The sequence below is a fragment of the Vulpes vulpes genome, chromosome 12 (assembly GCF_048418805.1).
Source record: "Vulpes vulpes isolate BD-2025 chromosome 12, VulVul3, whole genome shotgun sequence".
In the NCBI taxonomy this organism is placed as follows: domain Eukaryota; kingdom Metazoa; phylum Chordata; class Mammalia; order Carnivora; family Canidae; genus Vulpes; species Vulpes vulpes.
Genome location: NC_132791.1, coordinates 17,571,408 through 17,589,035, shown reverse-complemented (window position 1 = coordinate 17,589,035; position 17,628 = coordinate 17,571,408). Strand labels below are relative to the sequence as shown.

Genomic DNA, 17,628 nt, shown 5'->3' with positions numbered 1-17,628 from the left:
GAGGCTGTAATCTTAGCCCCAATCCCAAATTCCTGGGGAAGGTATCTTATTGCCCCAGCTTGAGTCAGGTGTCTGCTCCTGGACCAGTTCTCTGTGGTCAGGTGCATGGGTTCAGGTTTGTACAAAATGGCTGCCAGAGGCTCATACCTGAAGCATGTGGACCTGGCGGGAGAGTCAGTTCCCAAAGAAGGACTGGGCTGGGAAGCTAACCTCAGAAGTGTATGTTACTGTGCCAAATCTAAATTTGATTGTCAGGTTCTCCACATACTTGCTTGGTGATACTAAAAAAAATATTTCTTAATTCATATAGTGAGTGTATATTATTTTCTTAGTTTTCAAAATGTTTTCATGTTCCAAGAACTGTGCTAGGTTCTAAGCAAATAATAATATATATGTTTTCTCAAGAAACAGCTTTATTCAGATATGACTGATTCAATCAACGCATATACTCTGATTTAAAGTGTATGATTTGGGGGCTCCTGGGTGACTCAGTTGGTTAAGTGACCAACTCTTGGTTTCAGCTCAGGTTTTGATCTCAGGGTCATGGGATTGAGCTCCACACTCAGCAGGGAGTCCTGAGATTCTCTCCCTCTCCCTCTGTTCCTCCCCTGCTTGTGTGAGCACTCTTTCTTTCAAATAAATCTTGTAAAAAATGTATTAAAAATAAGTGTACAATTTGGTAATATGTACAATTTGATATATGTATAAACCCAAGCAACTAGTACCACAATAAAGATAATGAATATATCCATCACCCCCAAAGTTTCCACATGCCCCTTTATAATCCTTCCCTCTGCCCTCACTCCATATAGGTATTATTCTTAATTCTTCAAATAGGTCCTGTAATTCCTTATAAACACAAACTTGATTCTACTATTTTTGAATGTGGTCTTTTCCCTGCTACATTTTAAAATTGGAAATTTAGGAAAGCTATTTCTTTAGCTACCTTATTAAGCTTTGTTTCAATTCAATTCATTCCTGTGGATGTTCCAAGTAAGCAATTCTAGTATCTCAAAAGATTTTTTTTACCTTTTTCTTTCATATAAATGTATATATATATTTACTGTTTTATTTTGTTTTTCTTTCCTGTGTCAGTTAGGACTTGGGGGAAATGTTGGCTAGTAGCAGTAGGCCTGCCCTGACAACTTCAGGGCTCCCAGGCATGAACACAAAGAGTTCCACACACTGTATGTTTAAATATTTAGAGATTATAAATCAAGCTAACAAACTCTTAGATTAAAAAGCTTTATCCTGCTACCTTGACACACCTCAGTTATAGCAAACATACATATAACAGTCCAGAAGGCTAGGTTCAAATATAGAGTCCTTGAGTGCCACGTCTCCCTACAGTGGTTGAGTCCCTCAGGTTTTTAGAACTTATTTTGAATGACCTTCATTTCAAAAGATCTTGCTTAAGTGACCCTTGCATGAAAAACATTTTCCCATGGCATGGCTTAATACTTTAATATTTCTCTTATTAAAATTAAAAATTCCAAATCCTTTTATTCCCAGAATAAAACAAACAAACAAACAACCTTCATTACACCCACAAAGGATCTCCAAGTTGCTTAGATTTGTTTTGTTTTTCTTTAGGTTAGAAATTGCCTATCAAGGCTTTCTCACAGGCCCCTAATTTTCTTCTGTCTATAATCTCCACCTCTTCTCCCACTCACTTGGGAGACCTTAAGACCTGAGTTTCCTGAGCTGTGGCCTGAACATCCTGATGACTGTCTGAGGATAATAGTGTCAGGGGACACATTCTAGACAGGTCATCTGAACATTCACAAACACATAAGAAAGGCTGGGTCTGGAAGTTAGGTCATAGGACCCGGACAGAGCTTCAAAGCCAACCATCTGCTTGGTCATTGGTAGCAGCTGGTAACTGGAAGAGCTTGAGAGGGAAATTAGGAAACCCAGTGGAGTTCCCAGCTCTGTCACTAAGTAGCTGAACTGAGTGACTCACTTAAAACTCTTTGTTTAACCTCAGCGTCACGATCTATAAAATTGGGATAAGGACAGTAGCATGGTCTCCCCCGGCTTTGATGGGAAGGAAAATCACAACTCATCTGAGCTTCAATTTCTGCACCTGTTACCAGTTGTTAAGACTTGCGTCCTGTCCATCTCACGAGGTTTTTTTTTTGGGGGGGGGGGGTGAATGAGAGAAGGCACAACCTTTCGGAGTTTCAGTTTCTGCATGTGTAAAAAGCTCAGAATGCATGGCCTGCCTGCCCATAAAATTCCTGTTTAAACAGGAAAACGGGGCAGCCCGGGTGGCTCAGCGGTTTAGCATGGCCTTCAGCCCAGGGCCTGATCCTGGAGACCCGGGATCGAGCCCCACGTCAGGCTCCCTGCATGGAGCCTGCTTCTCCCTCTGCCTGTGTCCCTGCCTCCTTTTGTCTCTGTGTCTCTCCTGAATAAATAAATAAAATCTTAAAAAATAAAAAAAATAAACAGGCAAACAGACAGCAAACTTTGCAAAAATGTAGAAAGCCATGCGTGTGTGAATTACGTCCTACTGAAAAGACAACAAGCAGACCTAAGAGGTGATCGTCGGTCTCTTTCCTCCTGGCTCCAGGGCTGCAACCCCGCAAACAGACGCCAAGCCCACTTTCTTAAACCCTCCCCACCTCCGGCAGCCGTCACTGCGTCGGCTGCCCCACCCGGCAGGGCTCCTGCGGGCCGGGAAGGGGCGTGGCCCGGACCGCCCCGCCCCTCGCGACGCCCCGCCCCCTGGCGACGCCCCGCCCCGCCGCGCCCGCGCTTGCGCCGTGCACACCCAGCGGCCTCGAGCGCCCCGGCGGGAGGTAAGGGGTTTGCGGGAGGCCGCCTCGGGGGCGTCAGGCCCGGACGGGCTTTGAGGGCTGGGCGCTGAGCCCGCGCGCCGCAGAGGCGCCCCCTGGGGAAGCCCGGCCTCAGGTCCCGCGTGCCAGCGCTTGGGAGGCTCCTCCCGGCTCCCCGAAGCGCCGGTTTCGTTTCTGGAAGCTCTTTGCGAAGCCGGTGTGGGGAGGCGGCCTCCCGGGGTCGCGGGGTGCGAAAGTTCCTGCAGCTGCCGTGCCCGCGGCGCAGGCTGGGCCCGGGGGCGTCGGGGTCGCCCGGGTCGCCCGGGGGCGTGGTCCCAGGCCGCCCGCGCATCCGTTCTCTGGTTGGGGCGGGGGGGGGGGGGCGCCGTGGGGCTCGGGGGCCCGCGAGGGGCGGAGGACCCGGAGCCGGGGCCGGAGCCGGAGGTCGGTGCTTCTGGAAGCTCCCGCAGCTGCCCCCTCGATAAGCCCGGCCTGGGAGGGCGCAGGCGGGAGACCCAGGGAGCAGCAGGGGCCGTGACCTTGCCTCCCAGAGTGCCCGGGTCAGGAGCCCGGGGAGGCCTGCCTGGGGCCCGTGTGGGATCCCTGCGCTGGGAGGCGGCCGCTCGTCGCTTTGGGGGAGGCCGAAGGTCGCTGGCACTTGGGGACTTTTTCTGAGAAATGGGGCTTTTTAACTTATACATTAAATAGTCCAAATCATGTAGTACCCCCCCCCCCCCCAGTACTTTTTCCTCACGGGAAACAGGAGTAGTCATGGTACCCAGCTGATGATAGTAGTCGCAAGCCCCGAAAAGGGTCTGCCCCGCAGGCCCGCGCGAGTGTTAGTGCAGGTCTCCTAAGTGACCCGCTTCCGGTGAAACATCAGACCTTCCTAGAGAGCCTTTTTATTTTTGAAATGATTTTCCAGTTACAGAGAGGTGGCAAAAGTAACAAAGGTCTCTGCAGCCCCCTTTAATGTTAACACCTTATATAACCATAAGTACAATCATTAAAAAATTATAAAGTATCATTGGTACAATTTTTTTTTTTTTTAAAGATTTTATTTATTCATGAGAGACACACAGACTTAGGCAGAGGGAAATAGCAAGGCTCCCGCCGGATTTGATCCCAGGACACCAGGATCACAACCTGAGTCAAAGGCAGACTCTGAGCCACCCAGGCGCCCCTCGTTGGTACAATTCTAGTGACCAAATTGCTACCTTTTTCTCAGATTTCCTGACTTTTTTATACTAATGTCCTCCCCCCCCCCCCCCCCCATTTCAGGATCCAGTATAACATCCCACATTGCATTTAATTGGCATGGCTCTTTAGTCTTAAGTCTTTCCTAACCTTAACGCTTTTGAAGAATCCTGGTCAATTATTTAGCAGAGTGTCCCTCAGTTATGTTTTGTCTGGTATTTTCTCTTTTTTTTTTTTTTTTTTTTTTAAGATTTTATTTACTTATTCATGAGACAGAGAGAGAGAGAGAGAGGCAGAAGGAGAAGCAGGCTCCATGCAGGGAACCCAATGTGGGACTCGATCCCGGGTCTCCAGGATCAGGCCCTGGGCTGACGGCAGAGCTAAACCGCTGAGCCACCCCGGGCTGCCCCTTGTCTGCTATTTTCTTACAATTAAAGTTATGCATTTTTAAAGTTATGCATTTTTGTTGATACCACAGAAGTGGATATACCCTTCTCAGTCCATCCCACGAAGGGTTCATGTTATGACACACTGCTTTTGGTATTACTGTTGATCACTTGGTTGACGTGGTGTCTGCCAGGATTCTCTAATGTAAATTTACTGCTTTCCCCTTGAAATGAATGGATATCTTGAGTTTCTAAACTATGCAAATATGTTGTTTCTCCTCAAACTTTCAGTTGCTGATTTTACCATCCATTGGTGGATCTTGCCTTCAGCGATGATTACTATTATGTTCTAATGGTGATTTTTTGTTTCCCCTCATTCCTTCTTTTATTTTTTTATTTAAGATTTTATTTATTTATTAACAAGAGACACAGAGAGAGAGAGAAGCAGAGACACAGGCAGAGGGAGAAGCAGGCTCCAGGCAGGGAGCCTAATGTGGGACTCAATCCCAGATCCCGGGATCACGCCCTGAGCCAAAGGCAGGCACTCAACCGCTGAGCCACCCAGGCGTCCCCATTCCTTCTTTTATTAATTGGAGTTCTGTAAGGAAGACTTGCCCCTTTCCATTTGTTTAGTCAGTTATTTTTTTATATAAGTATGAACTCATTTATTTTACTTTTTGGTTATTTTTGTTATTTATTCGTGTCTCAAGTTGTTCCAGCCTTGGCCCTTGGGAGTTTTTTCAGGTTGCTTCCTTTTGACAGGCTTCCATCACTCTTTGAGAACTTCCTTACTTTCTGGCACCATAAGATGTTCCACGTTTATCTTGCATTTTCTCTGCCCCAGTCCTGGATCACCCACTTCTCCGTGATTTCCTCTTTTGGAGAGTGGTATTTAAACACCAAGATCAGGGCACTTGGTGTGCTCGTTGCTACTAGAATATTATTGTTTGTGGTTCTTCGCAGAAAACAGCTAGGAATATATGTAAATATATATTTTATTTTTATAAGTATTTTTCCTTTATATATAAATAAAATATTCTATTTATTACTTATGTAATTATGAAATATTAAGTATTATATTTTATTTATATCGTTCTTATGTTTATTTGTAAATATGTTTCTTAGCTATATACATATATATCCACATATTCCATGGATACACAAAGATTTGTTTTTGTATTTAAGTGTGTATATGTACTCACATCTGAGTATATATATTTTTAAAAAAACAAAAATTCATTCTGAGAGTTCCATTTGTAAACCTAAACCACAGGGTTCATTCTACCCAGGCCTCTTAATTGTTACTTCTTTCTTTGACAGAAATCTGACTTTCATGCTCTACAAAATATTCTCTTATTTGTTCAATCCTGGTATACACATAAAGGATTTTCAGGATTTCTAACACATATTCCTATAAAAAATAAATTTTCTAATTAGAACATAGTAGAATCGTATATAGTTCTTATGGTCTTTAACCTTGTAGTATCCAGTTAGAATAGTGTTTTCCAGAGTTACTTAGGTTATTTTCTTCTTCTACTCTCAGTGCGGTTATGCTATTCATGGATAATATAGTTTCCTTTCTTATGGTTTGTGTTCCATTTTGTATTCCTCCACATTTTTTGTTTTTTAATTTTCAAAAATTCATTCTTTGTAATGTGCAATTCCATGAGTTTTGACAAATGCATATAATTGTGTATCTACCACCACTGTCATGATATAAAACAACTATCGCCCCAAATATTTCATTACACTTAAAAAAATGTTACAAAGAAATCAACTCTACAAAACTTTGGAAAATTAGGCATTTTTCTATGTTTTGTCTTTTTCATAAGCATATTTTACACAGTTGTGAAGTTAATATAAATGTATTTTTTATTTTTGTCATTTAATTATCAGAAATATGTTCCAGTTTTTTGAAAAATCGAGAAATGGTGAAATACATTTACTTGTTCAATTTTATTTTATTTTATTTTATTTTTTTAATTTTTATTTACTATTTATGATAGTCACACACAGAGAGAGAGAGAGAGGCAGAGACACAGGCAGAGGGAGAAGCAGGCTCCGTGCACCGGGAGCCCGACGTGGGATTCGATCCCGGGTCTCCAGGATCGCGCCCTGGGCCAAAGGCAGGCGCCAAACCGCTGCGCCACCCAGGGATCCCTTCAATTTTATTTTAAAACTATGTCTTGAATGTTGGATTATTCTTTAACAACTTACAAACCATATTTGTGCTATTATGATTGGAGCCACTGCTGGACAACTTTCCATTTCAGTAACATCATGACTTTTTTTAAAGATGTGATTTATTTATTCACAAGAGATACAGAGAAAGAGAGAGAGAGAGAGAGAGAGAGAAGCAGGCTCCATGCAGGGAGCCCGATGTGGGACTTGATCCTGGGTCTCCAGGATCACGCTCTGGGCTGAAGGCAGGCACCAAACCGCTGAGCCACCCAGGTATCCCAGTAACATCATGACTTAAGCAATTATTTGAACAATATGTTCTCATTTTAGTTTCTGTAGACATTTTGTTGTAATTTATAAAAAATGGAAATGATGGAGAAGAGAAAAAAAATACCGGCCAAAAGGAGAACAAGAATTGGAAATGTATGTTGGGAGGTTCCTGGGGTGGAATGTCTTCCCTGATAGATGGTCTTTATGAGGCGGTTAGTTTTCCTTGGATAGAAAGCTGAAGAGCAGAATCATGCGTAACTCTGACCTAGAAATATCACTTCTGGAACTGGAAAAAATCTGTCATCGTAGCATAAGGAAACAGTGTCAAGTCAAACATCCAATAATCGGGGTTTGTTACATATACTATAACCTGATTAGTGGAGGAGAAAGGAGAATCATTAGAGTTGTATATAAAATGGTACATAAATTTTAGAGGCAGATGGGATATAAAAGGGCATCTAAACAGAGGGAGCATCATAGCAAAGCTCAAAGTAGAAATTGGGTGATAATACTTAGATTGAACATTATATTTTCTTGTTCAAATAATAGGGAATTCTTGGAAGTTTTTGTTCAGAGGAGAACGTTGCAATTGGTATTCTAGGAATATTAATTGGTGGTAATCTGTGAGGAACAATTGGAGAGGGGAAAGAGTTTAAAGGGAGGCCAATTAAGACACTTGTAAGGTGCTGTGCATTGCACTGTTAGAGTGATGGGATTAGTAATAGTGAAGAAGGGACATGTGAAGAAATATTTTAGTTCCATCAGCACCTTTTGAGAACCAGTATTGTTAAAAAAAAAAAAAAAAGGAATGGTGGTGGATAAAAAGGTATCTTCATATAGTATATAATCTGCATGACAGAAAAAAAATACAAGCAATGTGATAAACTGAGAACATTGTGAGACAATCGGTAATTTATGAGTCTATTATATGTTGAATATAATAAGAAAAAGACATCCCCTGTAGTAAAATAGATATAGCACCAGCAGGCAATTCGTAAGAAGAAAGCAAATGGCTAATAAATCAATGCCACCAGTAATTTAAGGAATGCAAAATAAAACAATGAGACACCATTTTTGAAAGTTTAAGGAGAATATAGTACTATGTATTGGTGGGAATATGGATATTTGGATATTTTGATATGTTGCTAGTGAATGTAAACAGGAATGTAAACAGGGAATGTAAACAGGTACAGCCTTTTGGGACACTTGGTCTCAAAAGCCATAAAAAATGTGTGTACCTATTCAATTTCTAATTATTTATTTTGAAGAAACATCATAGATGGTTATATGGATTTATGTATAAAAATTACACTTTAGCATAGTTTATAATAGTGGAAAATTGGGAACAACCTAAGCAGTCAGCAAAAGATGATTAGTTAAATTATGGAGCATCTATGTAAAATACCACTATGCTGCTATAAAAATATATTATAGAAAAATAATAATTTACATGTAAAGATTTTTATTATACTTAATCAGAATATTCAAAATAAATTCTTTCATTCATTTATCCACCCAGTAACAGTATATTATATTATATTATATTCATAGCTCCTTGGCATTCATCTCCTTTAGATTTTGCTAAAGTGTGCCTTTTAGTAGTTCTTTTAATGAGGGGCCTTGGTTATAAACTCTGTATGTCTAAAAATTATTTTGTGTTCACTTCTGAATAATAATTTACTGGGGCATATACCAACTCCCTCAGCACTTTGAGGATATTCCTGTCTTTTGATATCTGTGATGAAAAGTTTGCTGCTTTTGTTGCTTTAGTTTATCTCTGGTTTTCTTTTTTAAAGATTTTTTTTTGTTTGCCCTTCACATTCTGCAGTTTCGCTTCCATGTGTTGGTAATTTTTTTTTTTTTAATTTATGCTACTTGAGGCTTATGTGCATTTTCAGTTTGAGGTCTTGCATCTTAATTCTCAGCATGTTCACTTTGAATAATGCCTTTTCACCACTTTCTTTATTCTTCCCTTATGGGACTCCTATTTGTTATTGAGCTTCTCACTTTATCTTTTATGTTTTCCATCTCTTTATTCCTCTGTATTCTGACTGATATCTTCCAATCAATAATTCTCCCTTCAGTTACAGTTTATTGTTTAACCTATTTTTGAGGTTTTTCTCAAATTTGTACTCGATTTTTCAGATTAGCCTGCTACTATTTCATAGTACTATCTAATTTTTAAAAGGATTCTATTCCTTCCTTTATATCTTTGAATGTTTTTAACTTACCTATTTTAATTTTCTTTTTAGATTTTTATCTCTAGTCCATTAGCTATGAATTTTCCTGTTTTGCTGGGTTTGTGGACTCTTGGCAATGACTTCTCCATGTGTATCCAGTTCCTACTCAATAGTGTAGCTGTTGAACTCTTTTTATTTTTGGTGTGTGGAGATTACCCTTTTTTGCTTTCAAGCTTAAACATAAAGACCAAGTTACTAAGTTGATGAGATATGTATAACCAACACTTAAAGATTTTCAGTTGAAAGAAAGAAACATTAGTTAGAGTTACAGTTCCTTATGGTTCTGCAATGATCTCTTTTCTATTTTTCATATCATAAAAGCAATGGACTGTCCTCTGAAATAACTCAAGAATACATTCACAATTATTCATAAAGATTCAGGACTCCATAAAGTATATTTGCAAACCTCTGAATGGATCCTGGTTTAAGATACCATAACCTATTGGATTGACATGTCAAAAAAATTGTTTAAATATAGGAGAGGTTGTGGGCTAACGAGATGGCGAGAAAGCAAGGTTGCATAATAGTGGTTTTCAAGCTTTGTTAGGCAGTGAAGCCCTTTATTGATGTAAAATCTAACAAGTTCAGATTTATGAAATAGATAGAAGTAAATTTTCTCCAACTGAAGCAGGCATGGGGTCCTGGAGACTGCTTGCTTGCTACTCTCCACCCTCACCTCTCCTGGCCCCAGAGGCATACCCTTGGACATTCTGGAACACTGCTAGAAAATTGTTGGTGAATTCGAAAGCGCATTTGATTGCACTCCCAGGAACCCTGAGTTCTTATTCCAGCTCTGTCACTGGTTATTTGTATTGGTTGTTGACGATGCAAATAATCACTTTGTAAGAAAGGGAAGAGGCAGTTTAAAGGATGTCAGTGAGAAGAGTTGCATATGATGTTATATTTGAAGTATATAATTATGAAGTATTACATTATGAGGTTAGAAATGGAGTTTACACAAGCAGAAATGTTAAGAATGAAATGTTTTCTTATTTTGCTATTTGCTGTCTTTTTAAAAAAGATTAGTCATTGTCCAAGATACATTGGGAAATGAAAACCTGGACAGTAAGCTCATCATTTAAAAATTTTAAAAAGGTATTTAAGTGTATGCATTCTTATTTTGAGAAAAACCTGGAAAGACATACATCAGAATGGAAAGAATAGTTAGCTACAGGTGAGGAGGTGATTGATTTTATTTTATCCTCTTTTTCATGTTTTCTAAACATTTTATTTTTTATTTTTTTAAACATTTTAGATTGTGTATACATCTGTAGAAAGAAAGTTTCAAAATGTTTCTTAAGTCATTCAAGTCCAGAATTAAGTTGAAATATATATATTTAGAATAAGTTATAAAATTATCTAATTGTTGGTTTTTAAAAATAACAGCAACTGATTAAAAACATTCTTAAATATTTCCCTTAGGTTTTTCTATCTGAGTATAGAAGACAGTTGCTGCCAGTAGAAGTGACCCAACATTTTTTTAGGATGTCTGAAGATGAAGAAAAAGTGAAATTACGCCGTCTTGAACCAGCTATCCAGAAATTCATTAAGATAGTAATACCAACAGACTTGGAGAGGCTAAGAAAACACCAGATAAATATTGAGAAGGTGAGTTTTTTCATTTTCTACCACAAGAAACAGTTACAAATTCTGATTTATACTTATGTATTTCAGCTAAACTTAGAATATTAAATAAGAGGCTTTGCTAAAACATCTATCTCCTATTGATTTAGCAACATTCATTCTTTTCATCTGGGTTTTATTTTACAAATACACCTCATATTCCTTTTTTTAGGGAGGGATGTAAGAATAGGAACTATACCTTTTAGATTGTACATACTGACATATTAGGCAGTTAATAATTAGCATACAGATTGTTTGATAATGCACCATAATGTGAAGGCAGTGAACTTTGGCAAAGGGACCTGCCTTAATTTCATTCACCCCATGGCAAGGCTTTTGAACTTCAGTGTCCATCAGTAACTCCTGTTTTCTTCAGGTGCACTTGGAGTGAAAAGATAAATCATCACGCGATATGAGGGAATTTCCCAAATTGACTTCTTCCCTTTGAGGAAAGCCCCAAATTGGGAAATAACCACCTAGGGGTCCATTTAGAAAACAGGTAGAGGGAAGAGCTAGTCTTATGGACCATGGTGAAGGTTGCATAGAACCTGGACTCCCAGCATCTGGTGGAACAGGTGCGGCATTCACGGGAACATCAGGTTTACTGGGTACTGAGCATTGATGCGGCAGATTATATTTTTTATTTGCTGTAGGACAGGTCAGTGGGATTTGCTCCTTCAGAGAGACCTCCCCCAGTATAAATTTTAAGCTGTATGGCCTTCCATTATTTTTTTGTGGTGGGGGTGGGGTGGAAATGCTCATTAAGCCTTTAGTATAAACAGTATTTATCACCCTCACTTGAGTGAGGTGATATACAACTAAGAATGTCAGCTTCTTTTTCCCCGGTACATACCATCTGTCTTCCTAATATTTAAGTCTTTTAAAAAATATATAGAAAATAGGTCACCTGGGTGGCTTAGTTGGTTAAGCGTCTGCATTTGGCTCAGGTCATGATCTCAGGGTCCTAGGATTGAGCCCCGCATTGGGCTCCCTGCTTGGCGGGGAGTCTGCTTCTCCCTCTATCCCTCCCTGCTGCCTGTGTGCTCTCTTGCTGTCTCTCAAATAAATAAAATTTTTTTTAAAAGTACAGAAAATAAGTGCCAAGAGTATTAAGATGAAAATTTTAATGCAAATATGAAGCTATCTAGAATTTAAGATTGCTATTTTGTCATCTCTTAAGTTTTTCTTTATTTGTAAACAATAAGTACTGTGACTTTTTAGGGTGGAGGAGTTTTCTGTTAAACTGGTTATTCTTGTCATGAGCAGAAACAAATTACAGGGCTCTGTGCTTTGATTATTAATGAGGAGGGCTTGTTCTTTTAGCACTATAATGATACAGAAATTGAGTTGTTTACTTGGTTGATCATATCTGGGTGGCAGATTGATAAGGTGTGTTTTAAAGACTGAGCTCGTATCAAAGCTCAGTTACAAAGAAGACTAGAATTTGGCAGTTGAATTGATTCTGAAAGCCAGACATAGGTGGACTACAATCTATTAAGACCATGTCTTTCCTTTATTGCCTTATATTACCTTTGAGGTTCAGCGTGTCTTAGATTTCCTTTTTCTTATACTTCTTCTGTATGAAAGTGCCTGCAGTCATAGCCTCAGATCATAGCCACATGTACCACCTGGTCAGGCATCAGTGGAAAAGTCAGAACCCTGGGAACAAGGCAGGTGGGGTAGGAAAGGACTTATTATTGATTTGATTAGTTGTGCCATAAGAAAATTATTCCAGTTATGTTGATCTTTCACTGCCATAACATTTTCTTTGAGCATTTTGTGAAATTTTTACTTAATGTGAAATTTTTAGACAATGTCAGAATAATTATAATTTACAATATAGATGATATCTGAAGCTAACGTGCTCATGTTGATCTATGTTTTATTCCATATTCTTGGTTGTTATACTTTCTCTAGGATTTCTAGTTTTACCATGAAAGTGACTTTTTATGTATATAAGATTGAATAGCATATTTTAGTAGTTTGTGGCAATGTAAGCATATTTAAAAGTTGCTGTGTTCACTGTGGACAAAAGAGTTAAGAACTTAGGTTTGGACTCCAGGTGTTTGACAGTGCCTCACTTTTAAAAAAAGCCATATTCTTCCTGAGGGAAGGGTGTAGAAAGATAAAATATTTATTATGTTAGCCGTCAGTCATCCAATGTGAATTTAAAAGAAGAAAGTCATGCTGAAGGGAAATTGAAGGTAAGCCTTAGGGGAGTGATTCTGCAACATCTGAAAACAATGAGAGTAGTGTGCTATGGACACCTGGAACTGTATTCCATAGGTCCTTCAGCATTACATTTTATTATACATGATAGACTTGATTAGAATGCAGTGCTGAAATTTGAAGTGTTAGCATTCAGTTTTCTGGGCTAACAGAAGATAGGCTTAAGCGTAGTTAATAGAAACAAGATCATATGCTTGGAGCGTAATTTTCTTTGTTATTGTAGGGTTAGGAGAAAACCTACTGTGTTGCATGTACTGTGTTAGTATATCGCTACAGTACAAGTCGCAGAAAACCCCAAAATAGTGTATTAAATCAGATAGACTTTTTTTGTTTTTGCTTTTATTTTTAATCTCTCATAGTTACAGAGGCACTCCCGGGCTGCAGTGGCAGCTCAGCAGTCATTAAAGACCCAGGCTCTTTTTATCTTGCTCTCTGATCCTCAACTTGTTTCTATCTTGCATGTAAAATAGCAGCTCCAACTTCAGCTATTACATCCACATTCCAGCTAAGATAAAATAATGGAGATCATATTTTTGTTCTTTTTTCTTTCTGTTCTTTTCTCTTTTTTTTTTTTTCTCTTAAAGAGAATCCTCCTGTTCTTGTTTCATGGATGCAGTATCATAGCATCTCTCTGGTGGTTTTATTATTATTTTTAAAGTTTTTATCTACTTCTTTGTCTCTTTTCCCTGAGTGTCTTTATTCTTTCTTCCCTTTCAAATTTATTTCTTTCTCTCTGCCCCCGCACTCCCCTTTTTCCCTCCTTTTCTTCTTTGTGTCAGCCTGCAGTATTATGGGCATTCCTTGGCTAGCTGTTGATATTTAAGAGTGCTAATTGGAAGGTATTTGTGTGTGTAGCAGGAGGTAGATGGGGTCTTGTTACCTGCATGGGGTGAGCAGTAAAAGGTCTGTCTTAATGGGGAACCACCAGATACTCTTCTGGAATGTGGTCTTCTGTGTTGGTAGGGGCAGTGTAGTTGCTCAGGCCTACAGAGATAGAGCGTTTGGTAGACTACCTCTTTTTTACCTAAACTTTAAACCAGTCCTTCTGCCCCACCCTACACATCCTCCTGAGTAGCTGGTAGTTCTGGTTACCTGAGTCTTTCAGGAGTGGTGGTGTGCCTGTTGGCTTGTTACTCACTGCCTCTCCCACGCCACTCACCCCTTCTGCAGCCTCATGGTGCAGCTTTCTCAGTTGCAACATGTCTGTAATCTTTCCAGCTTCTAAAATTTTGTTAAAATTTATTGTCAGCTGATATCTACTGTTGTATTTTCATGGGTCTTGTGAATGTATACCTTTTAAAGTTCTTTATTGCCATTTTAGTTGGGTTTTAGAAAAGAGCAGAGATAAATGCTTGTGTTCAATCTTCCAGGCATAATGAGAAGTCATTAATTACAAGTAATAAATGTATGTTAGCTTTTCCTAAGTGTTAGTGTTTGGTGTTTCTTTTATTGTTAGCACTGAAAAGCTCATAAAAAGTTAGATTTCTAATCCTCAAGAAGTATACAGTTCAATTAAGGAAATAAATTATGAAATAGTCTGAGAATAATAGGTGATATATAATTAAGTATGAAAATGAGTGGAATGGACTGTTCAGCTTAGGTATAAAGCACAAAACTATATGATACAAAATCAAATCTAATCAGTCTCATTGGTGTGTATATATATATGTGTGTATATATATATATACACACACACATATATATGATTATAAGGTTCTTACACATGAAGTGTAACATACATTTATGCATAAGCTATATAACCTTATAAAAATATACAATATACTTCCATTTTCTCTCTCAAGGTCTTTATAGTATTATTGTCATATAATTTGCTTTTATGTATGTTATTAGCCCAACAATACATTGTTGTTAGTTTTTTTATTTATTTGAGAGAGAGAGAGAGAGAGAGAGAGAGGGCACGATTTGGAGGTGGTGGTGGAACAGGCAGAGAAGGAGAAGCAGGCTTCTTGCTGAGCAGAGAGCCTGACATGGGGCTCAATCCCAGGACCTCGGGATCATGACCTGAGCCAAAGGCAGAGGCTGAACCAACTCAGCCACTCAGGTGCCCCTGAACAGAGTTTTCTTTCTTATTTTTTTCTTTTAGATTTTATTTATTTATTCATGAGAGAGAGACATAGACAAGGGAGAAGCAGGCTCGCTGTGGGGAGCCTGATGGGGGACTCAATCCCAGGATCATGACCTAAGCCAGAGGCAGATACTCAACCACTGAGCCACCCAGGGGGCCCCAGAATTTCTTTCAAAGAGATTTTAAAAATAAGAAAAAAAATTTTTTGAAAAGACTTGATTTATTTTGGGGGAGAAGCACAGAGGGAGAGGGAGAGAGTCTTAAGCAGACTCCACTCTCAGTGTGGAGCCTGATGTGGGGCTTGATCCAATGACCCTGATATCATGGCTGAAATCAAGAGTTGGATGCTTAACCAACTGAGCCACCCAGGTGCCCCTGTATGGCACATTTTCATGTATCTGTCCTTTCACAGTATTTCTAGGTTGATTTTTTTTTATATATATATAATATGTGATGTTTGAGGTTGATGTTTATATTCTGTGTAGTAAGTGTTGTGCTGTAAAGTTACCACATTTGGCTATAGTTCCTGTCAAATGAGTTTTCCATTATCATGCTTATAAAGTTTCTTGGTTGAAACTCTGAAAACTAAACATTGCTTTGGTAAAAACTGAAACATGTATATTAGTTGTTCATTCTCATTTTTTGTACTTTCTAGTTTACAGTATCAATGTTACTTTTTCTCAAAGTCAGATTTAGTTTTTGATACTTGACATTCTCATTGACAAATTTAAATTTCTTCATATATAGTAAGAATACATCATGATATACTGAATTTTTAAATTTTTCATATTTGTTTACATTCTCATTATTTTTTTCATCTCCAAAGAATTTGCAAGACAAAGTATACCTTCTTTTTTCAGTAAAATAAATTATTTTTATTTCCTTTACCATTTACCAGAATTTTGTCTGTAATGTTTTTTAAAATTTCCTACTTGTCATTGGACAGTTAATTGTCACTATTAAGTCAATAACTTTTATCTGGTATATTTAAGTTTGGTTAGGTGAGTGGAGATTTTTGTGGTAACTAGGAGTAATAAGTTTAGTAATTTAAAAAAAACTGTAATTTTGTCTTTATGATATAGTATCAAAGGTGCAGAATCTGGGACAAGTTGCATGAAGAACATATCAATGCAGGGCGTACAGTTCAGGTAAGACTATTACATTGTTATGCCCCTGGCTTTCTGTTTATTTGTAGTTAATTTTTTTCTAAATGCTCCACATGTCTGCTCCATGCTATCAGTAATAATTTTCATATGCTCAAATATACTACTATCCATTCTTTATCCTGAAGACTCCTTCCTGGAGCCCTCTTCCCAATCCCAATCTGGACTTGCTTTCTAGGCTTCTTGCACAGCTGCTGTTCTCAGACTTCCTTAGCTATTCTTCTTTGTTGGGTCCCTGTTTTCCTGGATATCGTGCCCTTAATTATTTTTGGTTCACTTCATTGTTTTGTTGGAGTACATCTTTTAGTAGATCTCTAAATAAGGGAACCTGGGAGGTAAATATTTAAGTTATTATGAATCAGAAAAATACCTTTTTTCTCCCCTCATGCATGATTGCTAATATCAGTAGGTATAGAATTCTAGTTGGAATTTTTTCAAATTTGAAAGTTCTCTAGTTTAGTGTTGCCCTTAATAAATCTGATGTCTGCTTTCCCAATTTTTGTATGAGATCCTTTTTTTTTCTCTTTGGGAACTTTTGTAATCTGTTTAATCCTGGTGTTCTCAAATTTGATGATATGCTTTGTGTTGGACTCTTTCAATCTAAAAACTTAAGTTCTGTACTAGTTCTGGGAAATTTTGTTTATTTAGTTATTAAAGACGTAGTTATTTATTTTAGAGAGATTGACATGTGCTAGCGAGGGGAGGGGCAGGAGGGGAAGAGAGAATCCCTAACCAGACCACTGCTGAATATGGAGCCTGATGTGGGCTTGATCCCAGGACCCTGAGATCATGACCTGAGCTGAAATCAAGAATCAGATTTTTAACCAACCGAGCCACTCAGTGGGAGGTTTAAATTATTTGATAATTGATTCCTCTGTTTTCTTTTTGCTCTATTTTTTTTTTTAATCTTTAATTGCAAGAGTCAGCAAATGATGGCATTTTCCTTGAAGGAGGTTTATTCTGGTTTAGTTTTCTAAAGAAGAATCCTTATTCTCCTAGGGCGAGTGGACACTTATTTTTCAGTTATAAAAGCAGACTAAGTGAAGGCTGTTCAGTAGAGGCTTTCACATAAATCTCTTTTACCCTGTGCCTGGTTTCTGAATCTATGGATTGTTTCTCCAAAGAATGCATCTCTGGTCTTTTTGCATTTCAAAGAGGCTTCTATAGCTGTGGTATAGTGAATAGATTAGGATAGAGTGAAATGAATGCAAGAGATTGTTCAGGAGAGATTACAAAGATATTGGAGATGGAAAAAAACAGATTGACTTGAGGTCTAGTAGAAATTAGACTTGCCTCTCCATATATGTATTTTACTGCTTGCTAACTAGATTATAGACCTGAAGATCAGGGATTGTGTCTTTGCTATTTGTGTATCCCACAGTACCTGTTGTTCAGCAAGATTGTTTATTGAATGTTATTAAGCATGTAAATGTCAATGAGATTATTATAACTAGGATTTCTTACTTCTTCACT

General features: G+C 38.5%; 1 protein-coding gene across 1 annotated transcript in view; it reads left to right on the top strand.

Moving 5' to 3' along the window:
- The first annotated feature begins 2,749 nt into the window (after positions 1 to 2,749).
- STX17 (syntaxin 17) overlaps positions 2,750 to 17,628 on the top strand; it is a 66,276-nt gene continuing 51,397 nt past the window's right edge. The window contains exons 1-3 of the mRNA XM_072727859.1: positions 2,750 to 2,804; positions 10,477 to 10,662; positions 16,075 to 16,140. Of these exons, the coding sequence (XP_072583960.1) occupies positions 10,540 to 10,662; positions 16,075 to 16,140 (189 nt within the window). The 5' untranslated portion in view covers positions 2,750 to 2,804; positions 10,477 to 10,539. The remainder of the gene's footprint in view (positions 2,805 to 10,476; positions 10,663 to 16,074; positions 16,141 to 17,628) is intronic.